The sequence below is a fragment of the Harpia harpyja genome, chromosome 11 (genome assembly GCF_026419915.1).
Source record: "Harpia harpyja isolate bHarHar1 chromosome 11, bHarHar1 primary haplotype, whole genome shotgun sequence".
In the NCBI taxonomy this organism is placed as follows: Eukaryota; Metazoa; Chordata; class Aves; order Accipitriformes; family Accipitridae; genus Harpia; species Harpia harpyja.
In genome coordinates, this window is record NC_068950.1 from 34,172,755 (window position 1) to 34,196,656 (window position 23,902).

Here is a 23,902-nt window from a genome sequence, read left to right on the forward strand (position 1 = left end):
CCTGATACCTTTGGCAGTCTGTCTTCTGCTAAAACAATCATTTTGTGGTCAACTGTAAAGATTCAGTCTCTGAAGTATGAAATTCACTGCTATGCAGAAACCCCAGCTCTAAGCCAAAGACCCTCAGGGTATAAAAAAAGACAGAGATGTTCTCTTAACCTGTGCTGGCTGTTTGCGTAAGGGCAGGTTTTCCTTTTTCCTTAGTGCTCCTTTTGGGTTCTCCAGATCAGGTTGGTTTCCTAGAAATCCTACCCTGATAGTCCTCTTGGTCCTTTGCTGGAGTCTTAATTGTAGTGGTAATACCTAGCAAAAGGACTAGGCGCTTCTTAGCATATATTGTGAAAGGCCCATTCCCCTGGAGTGCTCTGTGGCATCCATACTCTGGTTTCTTGGCTGAAATGATGTGGTGGAGAAGGCAGGTTTTCCCAGCAGGTCCTGCACTGGGATTGTGGAGCTGCTGAGGGGACGCATTCAGCCATAGCTGAGTTAAGGTTAGCATTTTCACTATTTGGGTATGTACATGCAGTGCTCCTGCCTTCAAAGGAATTAAGAAGTTCCAGATGGTGTCTCTTGTCGTCATTTTTGTGTTGGGGCAGTGAACACTGTGGAGAAGATGGGCCTAATTTGGGAGATTGACATTGGGCTGTCTGTTTTGCGGAACTTCACCCTGTGGCTTATGGGAAGTAAGGTGACCGTGGGACCTTCCAGTGAGCTCACTTCAGAGGCCAGTTTTAAGGTGGAGTAAAGAATGGCTCTTCCTTCAGGTCATTCCCAGCCCGGTGTTGCAGGCTTATGGTTGGTTTGGCCAAGGTTGGGGCCACTGATCAGCAGGTGGTGTGCAGGATGCTCTCACCTCTTGGCTATTCAATGGCCTGCTGGGCAGCTTGGGCTGGTGATGGTGATCCCTGGATGGAGAGGTGAGCTCGCCTTCCTAGGGCTGGATATGGAGGGAGAGCCTACGACTGTGTGCAGTGAGGTGTTTGACACTGTGGTGTTGAGCATCGTTTATTTCCTGGTCTGTCTTCTAGCATTGCTGAGGAAGGAAAGTGCTTTCATTCGTTCTTGGATATATACGCAGGGCTTGGAAACCTGTTCGCCCTGCCATATTGTGCCAACAACGTTTGTGCTGCTTGTAATCTAATAAATGCTTGGTCTGAGCAGCTAGCACTCCTGCTAGAGCCCAAATGAATGCAGAGGAAGGACCCTGCTAAGTGTATGCATTCTTCCTCTCCTGGCCAGCTCAGATTCCCTTTCATAGCTCACATCTGATGCTTCCTCTCTCACCTAGCCCCTTAGCTCCGATGTAAATGTGTGTTCACACTTCCGCCAGTCAAGTAACTGTGCTCTCTCTGTCTCTCCCCTTTGTTATAAAGCCTGCTCTGTAAATGAATCCCACAGGTCTGGGGCTCAGCAGGTAAAAGGAGAAGTGAGTCTGTTAGCGCATGAGTCTAATCAGGCCGGCTAAAGCGAATAAAGTAGGGCAGCATTGCACATTAGCCACTGTGTAAATGAGCCCTTTGATGGGCTGGGCACCGCAGGAGAGGGTTTGAAGCCAAGAAGAACTTTTGTTGTTAATTCAGTGACACATGGAAACTGTAAAACAGCGTGTCTTGCACACACACGAGAGAGAAAATAAAAGCCCTCACGACCAGGCTTTTCAATACCTGCCCTCGGACCTAGTCTGAAAACTTTCAGCCCCTGTCTCCCTCTCTTACCACTTGATTTTCCTTTCTCTCCCTTTCTTTTTTTGTTCCCCTGCACTATAAAAAGAAAAGCTCTCTTGCCTTTTGAACTAGACGGCTGTGAGTGAGGGCTATCTCTGAGCTGTGTGGCTCTGTTACCTTTGTGTTCCAGATGAAACTGCCAAGCTCGGTGGGACAGAAGAAGATTAAAGCCCTGGAGCAGATGCTGATGGAACTCGGAGTAGGTGAGTAAAGGGGGCACACGAGAGAGAAAGAGACACACAGAGCTAGCCTTTGTTCTCGAGATGGGCTATTTTTTCCCCTAGTAATACAGCCAGTTTCTTGAATAACAGTATGTGAATGGTTTTTAAAATATTTTATGTGTTTTAAAAAAAAAAAAAAGAGAGGGTAAAAGCCAGAACAAGATGCACAGGGGTTTTTTTTTTTTCCTCCCAGTAGAAAAATGTTTTAAAAGAGCCTTTGTTTCTCTGTTGTTTGGGCCTTTTTAACCATCAAGAGAGGCAGCACAGTATTAGGAAGGCAAATCTCAGCCTTGCTAGGAGAGGTACTTCTAAGTGTGTTAGTGACCACGGCACGCGCATTGTTCAGGGCTGCCCTGTCTTGCTTTCAAGCTTCGTTTCCTCTTAATTTACTGCTCACGGTGGCAAGTCCAAAATGCGTCTGGGACTGTTCATCCCCCCTTTATAGGTTGCATGCTGTGTGAAAATCTGGAGCATCTCTGCTGAAAGGCGAGTAAACACACATCCCTCACTCTTGAACTCCGGTGTCTTAGCAGCAGAAAGAAGGGTTCACTTAACATGTACAGTACCCGCTCGTAGCTAGAGGGGAAGAAGTGCAGCCCATGGCTAGCTGCTGCCCTCCATGCAGAGGGTACAGTTTGTAGGTACTACAGGTCCCAGCATGCAGTGCCGCTTGATTAGACACCTGATGATTCCTTTTCCCCCCACTGTGGCTGGGGGGATTTTTAAAAATAGAAAAAGAAAAGAAGAATTAAAAAAAAAAGCCTTATCGGTGATTTATAAGAGATGACTGAGCCTGCTCCCAGTACTGACTTCTGTTAACTCCTGTTAGGTTTTTTGGCCAACTGGTTTATGGCTTGATATGTTGTCTCAGAGAGTGTGTGCAGTTCTGAAGGCCTCCTGTGGCTGGTGAAAGTGGCTCAGCCAGGGTGGTTTCCCCTTTCTGCTTTAAAACTAAGGGAGTTACTGTCTTTGCTTGCTAGGGAAGCCTTGGGGAAGGATGTGAGTGCTTCTTAGAGCTCACTTTCCACGAGGGTAGGGAGGGGTTCCTGACTCCCCACTCCTGCCTTACAAAACACACGTATCTCGAGGGCTTCCTGGTGCTCCAGCCCTGCTGTGCCTTAGAGTGCAGAAACACACTTGGGCTTTGTGTGGGCCACTGCTGTATATCAGGACAAATGCGCAGACCTTCATCCTTTTCTTCTCCAAAACATGCAGCTCTTCCTGGCTCTCTGTGTGTGTGTGTGATGGGCTGCAGCAGAATGCATGGTGTGTAGAGGTGATCTGCCAGCCCCTGCTACAAGCAGTTCAGGTCTGCATTAATACATGTCTCTAACACAGCAGCAGAGCAATTCTCTGCCTCAGTCCTACCCTGGGAGGAGCAACAAGAGAGGCGAGGGAGCTCAGCCCGTCCACCCTTGTTGGTGAAGGTGTAGGGAACAGCAGGAGCTCTTCTGTCCTCTGCAGCAGTGTGTGAGGACTTGCTCCCAAGACTGAGCTCGCTTCATATGACCTGGTGGGTAGTTCAGTTGTCTGGTCTGATCTGCATCTTCCATCATCCTTCACTTGCCGAGTCCTGGACTTTGCAGGTTCACCCTTAGGCCTTGGCCAGAGCTGAAGGATAGCCTGGAAATTCAGGTCTCCAGCCCTTAGGGATGCCGGTTGCTAATGAGCCATGTGATGGCAGTGAGGCTCCTGGCATATCTTTGTGGGAGTGAATGGGCAGCCAGGAGCTTTCTAGGGATCTTCTGTTGTAGGGTTCCGGGTCTGCGTGTTTAACAGAGGCCCTTTTTCTCCCTAGATCTCAACCCTATGCCCACAGAGGAGATCGTGCAGATGTTCAACGAGCTACGGAGTGACCTGGTGCTGCTGTATGAGCTGAAGCAAGCCTTTGCCAACTGCGAATATGAGCTGCAGATGTTACGGCACCGCTATGAGGCCCTGGCCAAAGCTGGTAGTATTGGCCCCCTCAGTGTGGAAGGCGCCCATCCAGATGGCCAGGCAGGGCTCAGCATCGAGGAGAGCAAGGGAGATGCCAAGGACCAGATCATTGATGTAGTAGGAGCACCACTGACCCCCAACTCGGTGAGAAGGAAGGTTGGGGGGGCAGAACAGGGAGCACTCAGGTCTCCGACGCAGATGCCCTGACAAGCGCTGGGGATGCTGCCCTGCTCTCCCTCCAGGTGTGCGCGTCCAAGGGAGCACAGCACGCCTGTTCCCCCCAAGTCCCAGTGCTGCTCTCTGGGCTGTCTCCTGTGCTGGACAGTGTTCTTGGTGCTATAGGTGGGGTCAGCAGGGCTTTCTATATCCTGCATGCAGGCAGATGGCTTGACGTGGGTGCCACCGTGGACCAAAGCAGCAAGGCTTTGGGTGACGAGAGCTTGCACTAGGGCAGCAACAGTGATGCCAGTACAGCTGTAGGCCTGAGGCATTTTCCTTCTAGACACAGCCCCATAAGGGTTGCTCGGCAGAGGGAAGCGAGTGGGGAAAGCAGCCTTGAGATGATGAGCCATGACCTACCCAAGTCCCTGGAGTCAGGCAGTAGCGCTGCCTGGAGCAGGAGGCTTGGGAAGGAGAGAGGTGTTTGAAGAGCAAAGGGGTGTTTTTTATACCCTATTTCCAGTGCCGGGAAAGGAAAGCCAGACTAGGGGTTCTTCCACTGCGAGCCCTGTCACAATGTCCTGTGCATGTACCTCTGCAGGATGCCAATCACCAGCCTCTCCTTCCTGCCTCCACGAGAGCAGGCTGCCGAGCCCCTCACAACTGCCTCAGGGCCAAGGGTAAGCCTGGGGATCAGCTGAGGTTGCTTTCCCCTCTCTGCAGTCCCCTGGCACAGCTGAGCTGAACTGCCTGATAAAAGCTGCCCGTCTCCACACAGTGGCATCCTCGACGCCTCAGACATACTGCTCCCGGTAGCGGCACAGACCTTTACTTTCTGAAATGTATAATGTATTGCAGGATATTGAGAACATCTTATCTGTCAACGGCAGAGGCGACACATTAATCTGGACTTGAGTAATGTCCTATTTGATTGTGACAGTATGGAGTCATAAGGAAGCGTTCCACTGAGACAGGTTCATGTTTGCAAAGGAGTCTTCTGAATTTTTTTTTTCCCTACTGCATTCAATCTGAAATCTCACCCCTCCCTGTGGGTCTGGAGTGTCTTGGTTTGCAAACTTTCTGGGCTGATTCACAACACACTTGCTCTCCCTGGAGACTTTGCTTGTTGGGAAGGTGGGAGAGGTGGTGGTGATGGTGGTGGCAGTGGCTGCAGGAAGAGGGAGCCCATGTGTGTGTTTCTGACCACGTTGTTCCTCAGTGCCACCTCCTGGAATTGGAAACAAAGGGGTGGGCCCAGGCAGCACAGAAAGGGTTAAACTGACCTGGTCTCTGACATATTTGAAAGAAATATAATCAAGTTAATTCACTGCAAGGCAAATTCAGTACCTAAAGGGCCCCCATGTTAAATACAGCACTGACCTTTACCGGCTGATTACACAAAGACGACACAATTAGATTAGTCCAAGACAAAAGGTCAAGCACATTCACACTGTGACCATTTTATGCTACCTTTCGAGGGGGGGAAAAAATTACATCCCAGCTGGAGGGGTATCTTGGAGAGAAGGGGAATGAGGCTGCTGTACCACGTTCTGCCTGGCTCAGGTATGTTTGAAGAGTCAGGCAGGGCCTGGCACTGTGCTTGCCCTGAACCTTTCCCGCAGTTCTGGGCAATGTGGCGGTGGGAGAGACCAGCAGCCTGCGGCCCACAACTGGCTTTTGCAAGGATGAGCTGAGCTGAGTGGAGGCTGTGTGTTGGTGATGCTCCCTACCCTGCCCAGAGCTGGCAGGAGCAGCCCCAGTGCCTCTCGCTCAGCATCATGGCTAAAATTGGCCTCTGGAAGATCAGCGGGCTGGGGTCAGCTCTGAGAAGGGGGGTGGCTGGGGCAGTTGCTGTCTGTTCGGCTGGTAGGGTGCATGCATGTGTCCCCACCCTGCACAGTGATAACCCTGAGGTGTCCCAGGCCCTGGTGTGATGGGGACAGCGTGGGAGGCAGTGGGCCCAGGACACAGTGCTGAGAAAGCAGCCTGCCTCTGCAAGCACAGCACTTTTCCCCCACGCTGGGCCGCTTGCAGCAGGGGCAGCAATATTGGTAGTGCAAACAAGCAGCTCTCTGCAGAGCAAGCGCAGTAGTGCTTTGTAGTGGCCTTTCCCTCCCTTGCCTGCTACAGCCTTGGAGGTGGGCACTTGCGGGTGACACCTTGCCCTTCCCCTCACGGAGGCTGCTTCAGCGGTTTAACCCTGCCACGCCAGCCTTGAACTCCCAAGTTCAAGTGTGTGCTTTGCCACTGAGCTGCCAGGGGTCCTTGGGGGAATAATTTAATCTCCCTGCTTCAAATTCCTCTGAGTTGGAGAATCCCTTTGTGCTGTCTAGCACTGCCCGTCCATGGCACTCCACACATTGGATTAAGCATGGATTAGTTCAGCCTCCAAACCAGCTGCTCCCCCTGAAGCCAGATTTGTTTCCCTGGAGAGAAGTATCTTGCTCCAGATGTTGGAGGGAGTGAGTGGCAAAGCCAGGAATAGGACTAGGAGTCCTGACTCCCAAGCCCTGCCCAGCATGCCTGGATTCCTTTCCAGGAATTGGAACAGATGGGCAAAGGCACACCAGGGTCTTGAGATACTGGTTGTGGCAACAGCTGGCTGCCACCATCCCCCTTGGCATGCAGTGGGGATGGGGGACTTTTCAGTAGGGTGTTTTAGCCCAGTTTAGGAGAGGTGTCTGCGTCTCTCAGCAGCGAGACCCCATGGGGCAGCGGGAAGCCTGGCACCATTCTGGCCTGCTGTGTCCACTGCTTCCCTCCTACCCTGGCTGCCTGCCCACCCTTTTCTGGGGGCTGCAATGCTCATCGCTGACCATTAAAGCTGAGCTGGGATCCCCCCAGTGCCGTCTGCTGCTGACCCCGGTAGGGACTTTACTCGGGGCCTTCGGGAGGTGAAAGGTGAGCCGAACTCGGAACAAATTAGTTCCAAGCAGAAGTTCAGCCAGTTACTCCAGATTAGATCCTTTGATTTCCGCAACTCAGACTCCACTCAGTGATCTGTAATGAGTGACTCTCAGAAATCCTCACATTGCAGCACTTTGTTCCTGAGCTCACAAGTCAGCCCATTAATGGGTAAAGGAAAGGACCTTGAGTCTAAGAAGTCTCGGGTTCAGAGTCAGAATTATTTGACTTTTAAGCTTCCTTTATCTGAACTCCTGCTGACTTCTTGTTTTCTGAGCCTGTTTGAAAGCTAGAAGTTACATTGTTAAGATCAAACATTCTCTCTTTCCAGATGGAGTTACAATATCTGTCTTTTATATATATATATATTTTAATATATATATAGTGTATATATACCAGGGTGTATATATATTCCTCTCTTTTTTTTAAATCGTTCTTTCCATTAAAAGAAACTAGACTTGTAGGCTCTTGTAAATTATAATGTAAAACATTTTTTTTAACCAGACAGTTCCCAATTTTGCCCAAGGCAACTGGAATAGCTGCGCCACAGAAGGCAATAGGAAGGTGATTAATATGAATTTGTGACATATTTGAAAGATGGGTCTTTTGCCATATAAAGATTATCAAACACATGTGCTCTTCCCCATTAATTCCGCAGCCCTCCCAGGAAAGCCACAAAGCCCAGCTCCTTTGTTTCCAGGGTGGGTTTTTGTTTTTTTAAATGTACCTTTCGGTCCCCTTGATTACCATGTATTTGATTTTTATAGGGCATCTGTTCACACTGCTGTGTGGGTTCTCTGGCCCTTTTATTTCCCTGTTAATCGGATCCTGCGAAGGCAGCCGTGCCAGGGCCTCTGACGAAATCCGTGTGTGTGTTGTATTTAACTTTTAGCCGTGCAAATTCCATGCTCTGTTTGCCCTTCGCCCAGCGCCCAGCGGGAACTGGGGGCTGCCTTCCCACCGGAGGAGGCAGCAGGGCCTCCCACCATGTGTGCTGCTGCACGCGTGCAGGACCGGCAGGGCTGGAGGAACAGGGATGGGCAAGCCTGGTTCATTTTGGAGACCATGTCAGTGCTGCCTTGTCCATCCCTTGGGTGCTTGCCAGCCAGGGCAGCGGCTCTGCAGGCCTTTGGGGACAGGGATGGCTGCAGGGCTGGGCATGGTGGGATCCTGACTGCAGTCACTGTGCCTGTGCAGGGGGTGCTGCAGCACCGGCCTCCACCACTGCCTGTGGTGCAGTGTGAAAAGCGGACTCGATCTCATGCTGTGCAGCGGGGACCCCAGGGCTTTGGCACCACGTGTCCCTATGGCACCCAGTGCCCTACGGCACGGGGTACCTGGTGGCTCTGGCATGCTTGGGGCGCCCCGCACGCAGAGCCCGGCTTTGGGTGCTGAACCCGCTGTGGTCTTGGCCATAGTGTCCGTGCAGCGCCTAGCACAGAGTCTCACTGCAATGCGGCGGTGGGGCTAGGGTCATGTTCTCCCTTTGGCGCGAATGGCCCCATCTTTCCAATGGCCGGATTCAGCCTTGAAATCTTGTCTGTGAAGGGTGAGGCTCGCCAGAGCCCACCGGTCTCGCTCAGGTGTATCCACGCACTGCCCAGAAAAAAGGTGGTGTTTCTGAGGAGCTGTAGTTCTCTGTCAGCCTCCTGCTCTGCTCCTGGGCCGCTTCATGGCAGGTTTTGATGGTGGAGGAGCATTTCCCAGCTCTGCTCTGTCCCATGCTGAGCATCCCCAGCGCAGCTGGCTGTAGTGCAGAGCTGCTCTGCCCCATTCTCAAGGCCCTGCTCCTTAGGGCTTGTTGCATGCCAGCTTGCTTGGTCAGGGCTCCTGGGGCCACGGGGTTGTTGCAGAGCTCAGCCCCATTCTCTTGCTCGTTCCCAGACCCTGCACTGCAAAGATGACTGTCCCAAAGCTCTGCCCATGTCAGGGACGTGACATCCCCTGCAAGGGTGCCATCGCAGCCCCTCATCTCTGCTGGATTAGCTCCATCCCGCCCATCGTGCAAGGACCTGGCTCTGCCTTCAGCCGGGCAGATGGCAGTGTGGTCCATTGGGCGCTGCCAGTTGTGATACTGGAGCCCCGTGGCTGGCCCTGGGACAGACTCCGGGACAGGCGGTTGTGTTTTCCGTGTGACCCAAGCACTCTCACCTGCTGACCCTGCTTTTTCTTTTGTTTCCCGCCTCCCTCTTGGAGCAGAGAAAGCGAAGGGAGTTGGCCTCCAGCTCCTCCTCCGTCAAGAAGGTGAAGAAGCCGTGAGCCCCCTGCGCTGGGCGAGGAGGAGGTGCAGAGCTGTGTGCAGGGTCAGTGCCGTCCTGTCCCAGAGCCCCCAGGGACAGCTGGCTGCCTGCAGCAATGGGGCAGGACAGGGGCCTTGCTGGGGCAAATGATACAGCTCTCCAGAGAACAGCGGGAGCCATCCTCTGCCCAGCACCACGGCCCCAGCCTCATCTGACCTCCAGAGCAGTGTGACCTCCAGACACCTGCAGCAGGTGCTGGAGGGTGGCCCTGGGGCCGTGCTGGGCTCTGCTAGTGGCCACTGTTCCGCCCAAAGCCGTGCATGGCTGCCCCACGGCTGCTAGTGCTAGCTGTGGTTTGTTCTGGTGGTTGTTTTTTGGGTTGTTTTTTTTTTTTACATGCCAGATTTTTCTGAGCGTCCCTGTAAATACAGAACCCATCACTTGTACTGGAGCAGAGTCATCATTAGCTCTGGTGAGCCCGCATGGAGCAGGAGGAGATGGTGTGAGATGTCTTGCCTCCAGCCTGGGCAGGCTGGGTGCTGCTAGCCATACTGGGAGCCCTGGCTGCCGGTGGCTCTCCCTGAGCCAGTCTGCCTCGGTCATGGGGTGGCAGCGGGGGTTGCTGTAGCCCCTGGTGCCTTTGGGGCCGCCAGGCCCTGTTCTCGTCTGCTGCAGTGCTGCTTGTGCCAGGCTGGGGAGCTCCCTCCAGCATCCCACATGCTCTGCTCTCCTCTGGCAGCTCTTGTGTGTCCCATGCCTGCAAGCACTGCCTCGCCTGGGTGAGGGGATGCCCCTGCCGGGAAACACTCGTGTTGTCCCCAGCACTCTGTCAGGCCCAGTTCCTCCTGCTGCTGCTCTACCCAAGGCAGGCAGACACCTCTGGCTTCAGTCTACGGTGAAAGGGGCCCCTGGTCCCTGTGTCCTGTGTTTTGCAGGGCCTTGGGGGGGCTGAGGCGTCGCTGAAGCCAGCAATGGGAGCTTGGATTCGTGCACTGCCTACTGTGGGCACAGGTGGCCCCGGCTGCGTGCCCTGCTCCGGGCTGCTGCCCCGCTGCCTGCTTGCCCACCCCGCGTCCCCTCTGCCTGCCTTTCAAGTGTAACTGGCAATCGATCTGCCGTGACAACGTCCTCTGAGTCACGTTCTCGCCTGCAGGAGTAAAGGGCAAAGGCCAAGTTCTTAGTTTTCATAGAAAACTAATTAGACGACTCCATCGAAAATAGGTCAATAAAGCTGATCGGGGCTGCACAGAGGGAGCCATTAAAACCCCCGTGACCTTTGCTTGGAGCAAGTGGGCTGGGGCTGCCCCTTCCCTCCAGGAGCTGCCCGCTCTGTGCCAGCTGGACGGCTGCGTCCCTGTCACCTGGCAGCACCGCGGCAGGTCCCTTGGGCACCTGGATGCGGTGGTGGCTCCTGCACGGCCGGGTATGGCTCCCGCGCATCATGGTGCTGCGCTTGTGCTGGCTCTGCTGCCCGGGGCAGAGCGAGTGCTCCTGTGCCCTGGGCAGAGCCACGCTGGCTCCAGCCTGTAGCGGAGATACTCGTAAGTGCGGTAGCGGCCGTGCAGGTACGGTGTGCCAGGCTGCAGGGCGGGGTGACAGATGCCAGTGGGACGTGGTGGTGGCTGTCACCCTGCTCCGGGCAGAAGGCTGCACTGGGGTGCACCCATGGGTGCAGCCCAGCTGGGGTGTGCTGGTGGCATCCTCGGGGCAGAGCTGTCCTGGGGCACAAGCAAACCCGAGGTAGCGGGGGAGACTGCAGGCCCACCCGTGGTGCCCATGCTGGAGAGCGGGGCAGTGCTCCCAACAGCAGGGAACCCAGACCTCCCTTTCACAGCCAAAAAGTTTGCCTTTTTGGGGAGCATGGACAGGGTGCAGTGCCATATCCCAGGGAGCACAGCTCCGCTGGTGGGGCACCCTGCTCCCATGTATCCAGGCAGCACACCCCCGCCTCTGCCCCCCCCCCCCCGTACACACTCGCACATGCATGGGCACAGCCCAGGCTCCTTTACCCCCAAACTTTATTCATGTGGCACATTTACAGCAAGGATTGGAATAACTAGACAATGAAAATGCTGGGTTTGCATTATCGGTTGGTTTAACTGGAACACCACACACCATGCAGTCATGTACCGCCAAGTTCAGTGCCTGTATTGCCCTTCTGGCTGCCGTCACCGGCTTCGCTCCAGGCCATGCACGCACGGGCCCGGGGCTGCAGCCTCCCTGCAGGTCAGCGCCCGGATGAGGGCTCCATTCAGCAGGGCCCCGGGGCTGGGTGACGCCGGGGGGATGTGCGCCCTCAGCCTGCCCCACGGCTGCCCCCCAACCGCCCTGGCCGGCTGGGAGCCCACCCAGCCGGAGGGGACGTGCTCGGCAACTCTCTCAGGCAACAAGCCAGCTGCTGCTGAGCGTCCGCGGGGACCTGCGAGGGGCACGGCACGGCCCGCGGGGACCGTGGGCACGTGGGGGGCCAAGCCTCAGCTCGGGAACCGAGGGAGGCCGGACGGGGTCGGAGGGGAGCGGGGTCAGGGGCCCGGGGGCTATTTGCAGCTCCCCTGTTCGGGTACCTGCGGGCCGGGGGCCAGCGCGCGCTGGCACGTCCACCGCCGGCAACGGACGCGGTGCTGCGGCGGGCCCGTCCCCGGTGGAGCTGGAATCGGTCGGCGGGGCAGGGCTGGGCATCCCACCCAGCCCCGCAAGAGGCACGAGCAGATGGGACGGGGACGGGGCTCTGCGCGGACACTGTCACCTCCCTCCTGCTGCCCGCCTGCCCGCCGGGCCCCTGCCCCACTGAAGGGAGCCCTCCGGGGCCCCACAGCCCACGGTGGGGCTGCCAGGGGCTCTGCAGCGGAGAATACAGGCACTTCACCTTGAACATAAAGAGACGGATCGCGTTTGTCACATACAGGAGTCAGAGAGGGGTTAGTGTCGACTCAAAAAGGGGAACAGGCGCTCGGGGGAGAGGCGAGGGGGCTGGCGGGGAGGGCAAGGGGCCGTCTCGACGCTGCTGAGCCTCCGTGAGTGCTGCCCGGGCGTGGGCATGCACCAGCCTCGCTGCAGCAGCCGTCGAGGCCTGAAAACATAAAACCAGAGAAAAGAAAGAAGGGAAGGCGGGGACGGCCCATGCCGGGGAAGAGATGGGGGATGCTCTGGCTACGGGGCGGGAGAGGGAGGACGGGGTGGGATATGGAGGGAGGGACGGAAATCGGGAGCCAAAGAAAAAGAACAAACTACGAGTCTAAAATGTGGTGCAAGCGCCCTACGCGGCTGTCCGCTAGCATGGCATAATGTCCGGAGCAGCCCAGAGAGGGAGTCACATCAGGTCTACACAGATTTGCCTTCCCATATATACAACCTCTACTGGAGTTAACAGCTGAAATTGAGATTTTTTGTGTCGGTTCCTCTGGCCTCGGTTGCCGTTTTTTTTTAATGCTGGAGCCCGTCCTCCCCGCCTCGCCGGCGCCGGGCGCATGCAGCCCTTGCCTGGCTTGCCTTGGGGATCAAAAGGGTTTGGAGGTCTGCTTGAAGATGAAGCCTCTATGGGCCAGTGTCTTCATGATGTTGGCAATGTTCTTACAGTCGTCTGCAGAGAGAGCACAGAGATGCCGGGTTAGAGCCACGATCCAACTGGGAGCTTTTGGATCAAGCTCTGAGTCCCACGCTGGGGCTGTGCCTGGAGCTGCACGGCCCCCCTCTCTGGGGGACGTGGGGGGCTGTGCAGCTCCAGGCATGCGGCCCCTGTGTCCCCACCAGTCTAGGCACTCTGTCCCAAGTGCCTTGCAGTGGTGTGGGGTGAGTGCAGCGTCCCCAGCACTGGCCACCTGCATCCCGGTATGGCCTCGTGCTGCACTGGGATGGATCCATGCCCAGGACCCGGAGGCTTGCCTGGGGCAGTAGCATCGCCCAGGCTGCTGGCGAACACATCTCCGCGTCCTCCAGGCCTGAACTTGCCCCACAGCTCGTGGGGAGCCTGGGGATCGGGAAGGCAGCGTTCCTGCAAGCTGGACCCACGCTGGCCCCCAGCTCTTGCCAGCGGCTGCTTCCGTGCAAGCCCAGTGCTGCTCGCCCCAGCCTCCTCTTCCAGCACCCCTGTCCCTTGGTGGCACTGGCCAGTGAAGGGGCTGTCCCCGCACTGGGATGAGGATAGCGGGTGATGCTGGAGCTGCCCTCCACCAGCCAAGTGGGGTCCTCTCCTTCCCCTCACCCTCCTTAGGCAGGGGCTGCGTGGCACCTGGCTCCCTCGGCTCACTGCTGCGGTTCGGGGTCATCCCCATCCCCACCAGAGCCAGCCCTCGGTGCTGCCCCACGCCTGCTGGCCCAGGCTGACAAGCAGCGGGTGGCCAGGCCGGCAAGCCGCAGCCATCCCCGGTGCAGGGCCGTGGTTGAAGTGGGTGCCAGGGCCTGGCCGGCAGCACCGCGGCCGCCAGAGCGAGCGGTGGCAAGGCAGCGAGCCGGGGAGGGGGAAGGCTCCGGCTGATGTTATTTACCTGGGACTAAACGCAGGCACCGTTTGCTAAAATAGAAGCCGGGCTTAAATTGATTCCTGGTGTCTATATTTCATGTTGAAAATTGGCTTGTAAATCCATGTTTTGATCTATGAGGGCCGTCTCCTTAAGAAAAAGCAAGAGTAAATGTGTAATTTCTCCCTTGACAGCACACGGCGCAGAGGCGATCCTTCTTCCCGCTCCCCTCCGTTTCGGGACAGCTCCACTCGTTCCGATTACCACTCTTTCTTCCTCGCCCCACGCCTTGATGTCTCCATTTCATTACCGCCCGCCCATTTATCAAGCTGTTACCGTAAGGGTGACTTTGCCCACTTGCGTGTGGCAGCGGGGCCCGGCTGACACGGGGAGAGGGTGCCCCGGGAGGGGGGGGGCGCAGGCAGGGCCCCCCTCTCCTCGCCGCTGCTGGATGGATGTTGTGGTGGAAGGAAGGCTGCATCATTACTGATGTGTAAATGATAAAGAAGCCTCCACATCCATCTCCCAACTGTAAATCCAGGGAGTGCTTTATAATCAAGCTACAGCGATAATAATGTGAAATTAGGTCTCTCTATCAACGGGAGGAGGCCTTTTAATCACGGCTTAAAGGGTGCAAACGCTGTTTATCATAATTGAACTGTATCCGGGCTAATTGTGGCCATATTTCACTGTCTAGGAGACAGCAGGCTGCCTGCTGACAGTGCCGCGTGCCGGATTGAGGGCCCTGCGCAGACGGGCAGCACTGCCCTGCTGCCAGGCGCCTGCCTGCGGGGACGGGGCTGCCAGGCCGCCTTGCCGCTCCGTGTCAGACCAGCAGCCCTGCCCAGCACCGCTGCGCCCGGTGACCCAGTGGCAAAGCCATCACCCGTCCCCCAGTGTCGGTCGGAGGCACAGGGGGCTTCCCCCGCATGCAGCTGCCCAGGGCACTGCCTGCAGCTGCCGGGGACCCTCCTGGCTGATGGCCGCAGTGGGAGAGGCAACGTCTCCGTCAAAGCCATGTGCCTCCCGAGTGTCCCACCAGGCCCTCTCATGGCACCCCCTTCCCCTTGCTGGTGTGCCAGGCCGGGGATGGGAGCTGGGCATGAGGACAGGCTGAGGAAGGAGGGGTGTCCCAGCCCCACGAGCTGGTGTGGGGGCAGAGATGAGCCCGTCTCTCTGTGCCCCTGTCCTCTCCGCTGGCTGAGGTGGCACCGATGGCTCCGGAAGGGCCCTGGAGGTGACTGATGTCCTGCCCAGCAAGCCACAGTGCCAGCTCCCACTGCCACTTGTTCCTGCTCAAGCAAGTTCCTCGCCATCCTTTGGACCCCCTGCTCCATCCATCTCGTCCCCCCCGGCCAGCTGAGCCCCTGGTAAACCAGCACCAGACCTGCCCCTGGAGTCAGCTTCCAGTGGGACCTAACAGGGAAATGGAGGCTCGAAAGCCAGGGAAACCGAGGCAGGGGCAGTGCCACCATCTGCAGCCAAAGTACCCCCACTCCACAGCCAGCCCTGGCCTGGTCCCCCCAGAAAGCAACAGCAAAGCAAATCCTGGCTTCTGAGCTGTCTGGCAGGCGGCTGGCTTGGATTTGAAAGCACAGCCCTGGCCCCTGCCCTTCACCACTCCCAGGCATCCCGCTGCCCACCTCCCTGCCCATAGCATCTCCCTGGGCTGGCGTGGGCCGCCGGGACTTGGCTATTGCTCCATATTCCGAAAGGGGAACTGCGCAGAGACCTGGGGAGCGGCCAAACTGGCGGCGAGACTCCATGGCACCTCCTGGGACTCCGGAGCTGGTCCCTGGGGAGACCCTCTGGGACCACCGGCTGCTTCCTGAACCCCACCAGCCGTCTCCCCAAAGCCCTGACGAGCTCTCGTGCCAGGTGCCAGCGCTGGGAGCCACCCTAGGCTCCGGGCTGGCGCCCTGCGAAGCCGGTGGGATCCCGGTGGGTCGATGCCACCCACATGCCAATGCTGGCAACATCGTCCTCGCCGTCCCAAACGATGCCACGGCCCCCTGGCAGCGGGAGCGCCAAGCTCGTCATAAGTCATTTAGTGAGACTCATTCCAAATCAGAGCTAAGGTAAACACGCTTATTATAATTATCCATGTAAAAAAAAATCAACAACAGCAGAACAACTTTCTAATATGCAATTACAGCCATCTATTGATTTTACAATGTAATCCGCTCCGATTGATTTAATAACACAATTATAGGCTGGCTCTCGGGATATTAGAGTGGGAGATTTTCATAAACTCCAAAGCAAGAAACTAAGCGGCTTTTAAAACAACACAGTCAGATGGCTGTTTGGGGAATTATTAGCAATATGAAATCCTCTAAATCTGGCCGTCGTTACCTTGTGAAAGGAATTTCTATTACAAAAATGGCAATTGACAGCCTAAGAGAGCGCAAACAGGATTGCTTTGCTGCTCTTTCAGTGCTTAATCCATCGCAAAGGTGACCACGGGGTGGGGGACGAGCGGCGTCCGAGGCAGGTGGGGGGACACGGGCAGCCCTGCCCACCCTGCGCCCCCCAGCCTGGCTCTCCCTGGGGAGCAGGGGGCCGCGGCGGGGCTGCCCCGGCACCCAGGCGGGCACCCACCAGCCCCGTCCCATCAGGGTGACCCTGCCCGGGGCTGCGGAGGCTGGCAGGGTGCAGAGTCCCCCACGATCCCTATCCCAGCGCACCTGGCTCGTCCCGGTCCCAGGCACCCCCAGGGGCCGTCGGGGTGCCCGCCTGCGTCCCCAGGCCTGAGCAGGGGGACGGGGTGAAGGTGGCCCCACGCCACCGGCCAGCACGGCTCTGCGGGGGCTGCACAGGCGCGCGCACGCACGCGCGCCCCTGCTCTCCTCGCGCTCGCTCCCTCAATGTATTCCCGACTTTATGGGCACATTTTTCTTGTCAAGCTGACAGGGTTGCTAAGTGGATTTCTCCCTGATATGCGGACGGATTATCACATTACTCCAATGTCCTACACAAACATATTACTTTATATTCAATAGCCCTAATGAATATAAACTGCTTTTTCTTTTTTGGGGGTGGGGGGTAATCTATAGATTTTTAATGAGGGCACTATTAACTCCCTCCTCTTTAAAACAGACTTAGGTGCAGCCTCTGAGTAGAAAATCAATGGTGTTATTGTAGGAATATTGTATATTGATATTGTAATAATAAGATGCAATTGATTTAGGGGTGTTGTGCGGTGTGTGTGAAAGGGGTCAGCCTGGGGTTATCCTGCCTCCTGCCAACGGAGCGGCGGCTCTGCCCTGCCTCCCTGCCCCTCGCCTTGTCGTGCCGCTTCCCAGCATCGCCCCGTGTCCCCCCATGGCGGCCCCAGGACAGCCGGGGTCGAGCTCCCCCCGAGGTGCTGCCAGTGCAGCGCGGGGTGACGTGCCGCCCCAACTTCCCCTTGCCGCGGCTGGCTTAGCTCCACCGGGTTTTAACCCTTCCTTCTGGTGTTTCAGCATTACCCACTGCAACACCGCATCGCCTCGACACCCAAGTCACGACACCACGGCCCTCTCCGTGTCTTGCCAAGCTCTCGCTGCAGTGACAGCCGAGGACAGCAGCACGTGCACAGGCATGGGGCAGCCGGAGCCCTCTTTTAATTAGGGCTGGAGTTTGCGACCGTTCATCATAGCTGGTTGCCCTCGTCCTTGGAGGGGGACAGACATTCCGCCGTGCTCCTCTGCCGGCACAGAGGCAGAAACCCCTTGGCCCATGGCACTGGACTCACCGCCCAGCGCGTGCCCTCCCTCCGGCCGTGGCAAAGCGGCACCACTGCGAGCCCAGGACGAGCTCAAGCATTTTGTCAGCAGGAGGCTGGACCACAGCCCAGGCATGATGCGGCTGCGCCACAGGAACGGGCTGCCAGGAGGAGTGATGCTCACTCAGGGAGAGCATCACCTCCGCACCCACCCCAGGCACTGGGGAGAAGGGAAGGGGCCGCGTCCCCACGCGTGCCGCCCTGCTGGCATTTCCCCCACCTCCCCATGGGACCAGACCCTCCGGACGCCACCGCCACAGGGGCTCAGAGGGCCGAGCACTGCCGCGACCGCTGTGCGCTGGGCTGAGACGCTTGCCACGCAAGGAGCGAGCTTTTCAATCCCAGCGGCCGCCCGGGCGGGCTGGGGGTGGTTGGGGGAGCACAGGGCCCCCCTAAATGTGCTCATTTGGAGGCAGCCCCGCCGCACCTGGGCTGTGGCCGGGAAGACGGATCACCCCCGGCCCGAGCTGAGCAGGTCCATATTTAAACTGTCCCCATGCTTTATGGGCTGTACAAGAACTGATGCTCAGGCGACGAGGGGCCATTTGTCAATGTTCTAATGGCAGATTACTGTTAATGAATAATATCACTGCTGCCTTTGTATAACAGCTCCCTGCAAAGCGGGAACAGGGCCGCCCAGCCACCGCCGCCCTTCGTCTCCCCACTGCCGACCCCGGGTGACAGCAGGTGGCCTTGTGGCCGGCAGGAGCCGTGCGGTCCCCATGCAGCCCCGCACTGCTGCCAGCGTCCCCAGCAATCGCAAAGGGGAGCACTGGGTGCTGGGTCCTCCCCGGCGGGCTGTGTTGCTCCGCCTGAGCCGGCATGTCCCAGGAGGGGACAGCCATCAGGGGCAAGGAGTGACAGCGTTTGCCTGGCACAGGGAGCCAGGCTCTCGCAGCCGCTCACCCTGTCCGTGCTGGAGCTGGGAGGGAGCTGTGTCTGCCCTGCATCCCTCCCCACCGTGACATGCTGGGTGAGGTGGGGACACCGGGATGCCTGGCAACAGCGGTGACAAGGACATGGCAGAGCCCAGAGCTCCCAGCCCGAAGGGATCCATGGGGACGCCGGGGGTGGTCCTGCCGGGCTGCTCCCAAATGAATGGCCTCATAACCCTGCACGCAGGGCGAGGGGCTCTGTGTGCCCTGCACAGCCGGCAGGTATATTAGGTGGAGCTGACAGCGACACGCAGAATATTAAGAATAACTTACCTCATTATCTGCAATTACGTTACTGCCACACACCTCATTTCTTCACGAAGAAAAGAAAATTAGTTTTATATTGACTTCATCCTAGTGCCTCCCCTGCCTGCCCCACCACAGAGCGCCCACACGGGCTCTGAAGAGGGTTTGGACACAATCAATACTTGTCCTTCCCCTACCTGTTGCTGTCCCCGTCCCAGGGGGATGGGACGCTCGTCCCACCCCCTGCACACCGAGGTCAGCAAGGCGTCCGAATCCGGCTCACCCTAGCAGGGATGCTGGAGTGGGGAGGGCCCATCTCTGGCAGTGCCCAGGACTGCAGGAAGGTGACACTGCCGGTGTCCCCAGGAAGCAGCTGGGCAGACAAAAGCACAGCAGAGGGGACCCGTCCCGGCGTTCAACCTAAGCCCCGGGCACCTGATTCCTCCTGCCCGGGCTGGCCACCATCACCCCATGGGTGACGGGACGTTTTGTCCCGTCCTCTGTGCTGGAGACTGCTCTTCCCATCATGTGCCCCTTGCACTGGCCCCGTCCCAGAGCAGACAGAGCTGGGTGTCTGGGGACACAGCACCGCAAGACACCCGGCTGCTGAGACACCTGCCAGCCCCGCAGGCTGCCGGATGGGCTGGCATAGGCAATGTCGTGCGGGGACACCCCGAGATCAGGGGCATCCCAGCTGGAGGGGGTGGCAGCCGGGGCTGAGCTCTCTCGCATCAACCCCAACAGCTCCTAGAGCCCACGAGCCCCAAGGACGCCGACATTGCTGGGACCAAGGGTGGCACAGGGTGCGCTCGGTTCGTCTGCCAGCCGCTGTGACCGTCCCCTCACATCCAGCATCCTCGCAGGCCGGCAGGCATCCCCGGGCAAACAAAGCGAGCGCTTCCATCGCCCCGCTCCCGGCTGCGGCTGCTCACCGGCCGGGAGGGAAGGGGAGCAGCGTGCGTGGCAATACAGGGAAAAAAGCCAATTTCATCTTTATTAGAAGGAGATTTCTCTTTTAGTAATAAGCACACTTCAAATAATTAGCGTGTTTTACGTAATAATGAAATTATGGAAATGCAGGCCACTTATTCAAACAAGTCACCATTACCATATTTTTAAATATTAGACTTAATTAGAGTTTATCACTTCAGAGAAGTACGAGGAGTGGAGATTTTTTTTCCTTTACAAAAAAAATCCTCATAAAGTGTTTATTAAGAGCGGGTAAGAAGGGGATAATGATCTGTTTGGAAATTAAGGCAATCAAACATTTAATGCTCTGCACTCCTGTAGGCAAAAGCATTCAAATGAGTCAATTATACATCCATTATCCAGGCACGATTAAACAAGGCAGGACGGGGAATTTGTCCTCCGCATCACGCGATTGTCGCGAGGACTTATGTCCACTTAAAGGCAGCTAATAAAACACTAAACTTGGGGAAGAAGAGGGAGGACTGAGGAAAGGGAAGACAAGGGAAGAGAGGCGGCGGGTCAGTGAGACCGCAGAGGGACGAGGGTGGGAGGTGGGCAAGGATGGAGCCATGTCTGCATCCCAGCCCTTCATAAATCAAAGTAATTAAGTTAACATGAAAATCAACTTCACCATCCCGTTAAATTACAGCATTTGCATATTAGGACTCCAATGAAGTAGGTAGCGGGCGAGGGGGGCGGCAGGGGAGGAAGGAGTCGGCGGGGGGGGTCAGGGGAGAAGGATGGGGGGGACGCACACCAAAAAGGGAACCATTTATTACGGTGAATAACTAATTTCAGAATTTATAGCGCTGGATTTTCGTTCCCGTGCCATTTATATTACAGAAGGAAATTAAGGGGCGGGCAGGAGGCTGGCTGGACATCTTTCTGCGTTATTGCTTGTCTGCCATTTGCAAATCATTATTAATTGTGGCCCGTGTCGCTGGTGCAGCAGGGCAGGGTGCCTGGACAGCCAGAGCAGACACACATATCTCTTCATCAGGACCCCAGCCGCTAGCCCTGGAGAGCCAATTACCCCTCCCTGATTGGTATCAGATAAGGAGGGAATTTTTACAAATTAGGGAATAAATAGAATTTCCACACGTGGAGCAGGGAGGGCTTGAGAGGCAGTAATGAAAAACGATACATCACCATCAGCCAGACAACCCTATTCATACGCCGATGCATTACGCTCACTACTCATAATCCCACCGAGTGACAGACAGCCGCCGAGCCGGCCGAGCCGGAGGGGAGCGCATCCCGCCGGCCAGCCCGCTCCGAAGCATGGCCTCCAGCCGCCGGCACCCTCTCGGCAGCCCGGGGAGGTCTCCCCTCCGCCGGCCCCGTGGCGCAGCCTCTTCCGCGGCATCGCCGGCTGCACGCCGGCTGCTCGGCATCGCTCGGCCATGCGGGCGGTGGGGACAGACCTCCTGGCAGGGGTGACGCCGCACTGGAGCCATCCCTGCTCTGCTGCCCGCAGGAGGAGCCCAGCAGGACGGGCCTCCAAACTCGGCTCTGAGTTTGGCAGTTGAAGTCAGCAGACGGGCACCCAAGCCTCTCACCCGACTCCTGTGTGCCTGTGGGTAAAGCACGTCTTCCCCAAAATTATCCAGCCCAAACCGTGCCCTCAAGAAGACCACCCCCCCCTTCCTTGGTGGCTCACGGCAGTATCCTACTACTACAAGATCTACCTAATTTCTGGCAAGGATTTGCCTTTTTGTACTCTTCAGCCCCCAAATCAGCCCCCCGGCTCTCAGCTCTGCTGCTCAGCCAGCCCTGGGTCCCCCCGCACCAGCGGGGTCCCTGTGTCACCTTGTGAGCAGTGCTAGGGCTCGAGGACAGGCAGCACTGGCTCTGACCAGCTGCAGGAGCAAAGAGTGTGCTCCTGCATGGCTCTGCTCCATTGGGAATAGGCTCGGGTTGGGACACCTCCATGCCCCCCGTCAGCCTGCTGCCAAAGCAGCCCCAACACCAGCCCTTGCCCACGGCAGACCCCCAGAGCCACCAGACATCTGTGTCTCCTGAGCCAGGGCATCCACTTTCAGTCCCCGGCAGCTCCCCGTGGCAGCACGGTCCTTTGCCCTGGGCTGTGACGGAGCTGGATGGCCCCGGGAACACAGCCGGCACCCAGCTCATGGGGGCCTGGCACACGGCCGGCCTCGGAAAGAGCAAATCCTGGAAGTGTGAGGACCCCACTGACATTTGGGAGCCCAGTTTGCGCCGTACTCCCCAGCGTCGGAGCTGCGCGCCTCTGCGCCCGTAATTAGCTCTCCCTTATGACAAGCACGTCACTAAACAAAATGCTCGGCAGGAGATCAATCTTGCCTGTAAGTCACGCAGCCTTTAATTTATTCAGCATACAATGTCGCTCCACCGCTGGCTTCCTGTAATTTATACCGTACACTGTCGTGTATTATTTAACTCGTCCAAGTGTTTTACAGCTCGCCTGAAAGTCGCCGTGCAAAATAAAGTCATGGTGGGGCACTGGTGAGGCGCAGGGAGCATGCAAGCCGCCCCTTTGCTCCGGGGCTGGTACCGGACCCCTGGCCTGGCTCGGTGACAAGGTGATGGTGACAAGACCCTGCAGAAGTTGGTGGCCCTCTCCAGGACTCTGTGGGTGGGAACGGGAATGGGAATGGGAGGTGGGTCCCCACAGGAGCCCAGTAAACCGCTGGCTCCAACGCTGGTGCTTCCTTAGAGGAAGAAAGGATGGCAGCAGTGGCAAGAGGGCAGCAGGACTGCTGCCTGCTGGGGCTGGGGCGCCTGGGGAGACCCAGCTGGACTTGGGGACGGGACAGGGCAGAGATGCTCTCTGCACTCTTCCTCCCGGCTGTGCTGGATGCCAGGGATGGCCAGGCTGGTGCCTGCCCATCTCTGCAACATGGATGGAGGATTCCTGCCCACAGGCGCTGCTCAAACACAGCCAGAGATGCCAGAGCAAAGTGCGGTGAGGGAGGAGGCTGGGAGCCCCACAGGGTGCTCAGCAGATGCAACAGCCTCATCTCCTGGACCAGCCTGGGCAGACTGTAGGGCTGTGGGCAGCTGCCAGAAGGGGACGGGACAGGCAGGGGAGGTGAGCGGGCAGCAGCTCTGCCGGCATGTCCAGCCCCACCAGTACCAGAGCAAGAGAGAAGTCCAGGGGACGGGTGGGAGACGTGATGCTGCTGCAGCAACACTGCCCGGCCCACGGCCCATCACCACCACGGCTCTGCCTTTGCCCTGCCTGCGCAGCCAGGACCATCGCTGCCGCTGGAGCGGGTCCCTGGGGATCCCGGGGGGCACTGGTGGGAGCAGGCAGCCCTGCCAGGGTGGTGGAGCTTCATCCCACGGGAAGGGCGCTGGGGGCTGCCCCATTGCCCCTTCTCCCGTTGCACACCCCAGAGAGGGCAGAGGGCAGGCAGGCAGCGGGGGGTGGGATGGCTCCTTCCTGGCCCCTCCAGCAGGACACACGGTGGCAGCAGCCATGCCCTGAGAGCAGGAGGGAAGTCCTACCCCAAAACTGGGGTAAGGACTGGGGCTGGACTGGGCTGAGAGCTGGCGTGGCTGCTCTGAGCAGCTCACCTAGTGCTCGTCTTTGGCCGTGCAGCTGGATGGAAACAGTCAGTGATGTAGAGCTGGATAGCCTCCGCAGGGAAGGTTAAAACCTCTGTTCAGTGTAAAGTTGCCATATCTAAGCACTTATGATCACGATATTTATGGCTAGTTTATTCCAGGCTGTTAAAGGCAGCAGTAGTTACACACAGATAAAGGGAATTCAGCTCCCCCGATGCCTTTTCTCCCCGTGGCGACGGCATGCCTGGCCAAAGCTGGGTGCTCATGGTGTGTAATTCACCCGATGGTCCCAGCCAGAGCCAGCACGGGGGCCAGGCACATGGGTGCTTGGCATGGCACGGACAGTTGCTCTGGTTCTGCTGCATGGGAGCTGCGGGGACAGATGTGTGAGATGCCGTCTCCCTGCCCCTGACTGATGCTGCTGGGGGTCAGGAGGTGCCCAGCCTGCAGGGAGCAATTCGGTCTGCCTTCCCTCTGGTCCCCAGCACCACTGCAGGTGTCCCTGCTTCCTGTACCCCCTCCACATGCTGCCATGCCCTGCTCGGATGGAGGGATTATTTAGGGCAGCAGAAGGCCAAACCACCCTGGGGTTTTGCAGGGCATTTCGAGCCCTGCAAGCCCCCCACCACTTGCCCAGCCATTGGCTCTGCTCCATGTCCAGCTCCCGACACCCAGTCCCACCACTGGGATTGGGACCCTAATTAGGGAGAAATTTCAAGGGAGAAATGAGAGAGTTTATAAAGCTGAGTTTCTCCTGCCTGTGAGTGACACGAGATGTCAGAGAAAGGAAATAAAAG

At 57.5% G+C, this 23,902-nt stretch overlaps 2 protein-coding genes across 8 annotated transcripts in view; one reads left to right on the plus strand and one right to left on the minus strand.

Annotated features, from left to right (window-relative positions):
• Positions 1-16,148, plus strand: part of DMAP1 (DNA methyltransferase 1 associated protein 1) — a 41,325-nt gene extending 25,177 nt beyond the window's left edge. For 3 of the 5 annotated variants that reach the window (XM_052800414.1, XM_052800415.1, XM_052800416.1), the window contains exons 9-11: positions 1,855-1,927; positions 3,744-4,027; positions 13,838-16,148. In XM_052800414.1, the coding sequence (XP_052656374.1) occupies positions 1,855-1,927; positions 3,744-4,027; positions 13,838-13,936 (456 nt within the window). In that variant the 3' untranslated portion in view covers positions 13,937-16,148. Of the gene's footprint in view, positions 1-1,854; positions 1,928-3,743; positions 7,579-9,145; positions 11,075-13,837 lie in introns of those variants that run through there. The other 2 variants (XM_052800418.1, XM_052800417.1) reach the window with 2 other exon arrangements.
• Positions 11,188-23,902, minus strand: part of ERI3 (ERI1 exoribonuclease family member 3) — a 136,113-nt gene continuing 123,398 nt past the window's right edge. For all 3 annotated transcript variants that reach the window (XM_052800424.1, XM_052800425.1, XM_052800422.1), the window contains one exon: positions 11,188-12,766. In XM_052800424.1, the coding sequence (XP_052656384.1) occupies positions 12,684-12,766 (83 nt within the window). In that variant the 3' untranslated portion in view covers positions 11,188-12,683. The remainder of the gene's footprint in view (positions 12,767-23,902) is intronic.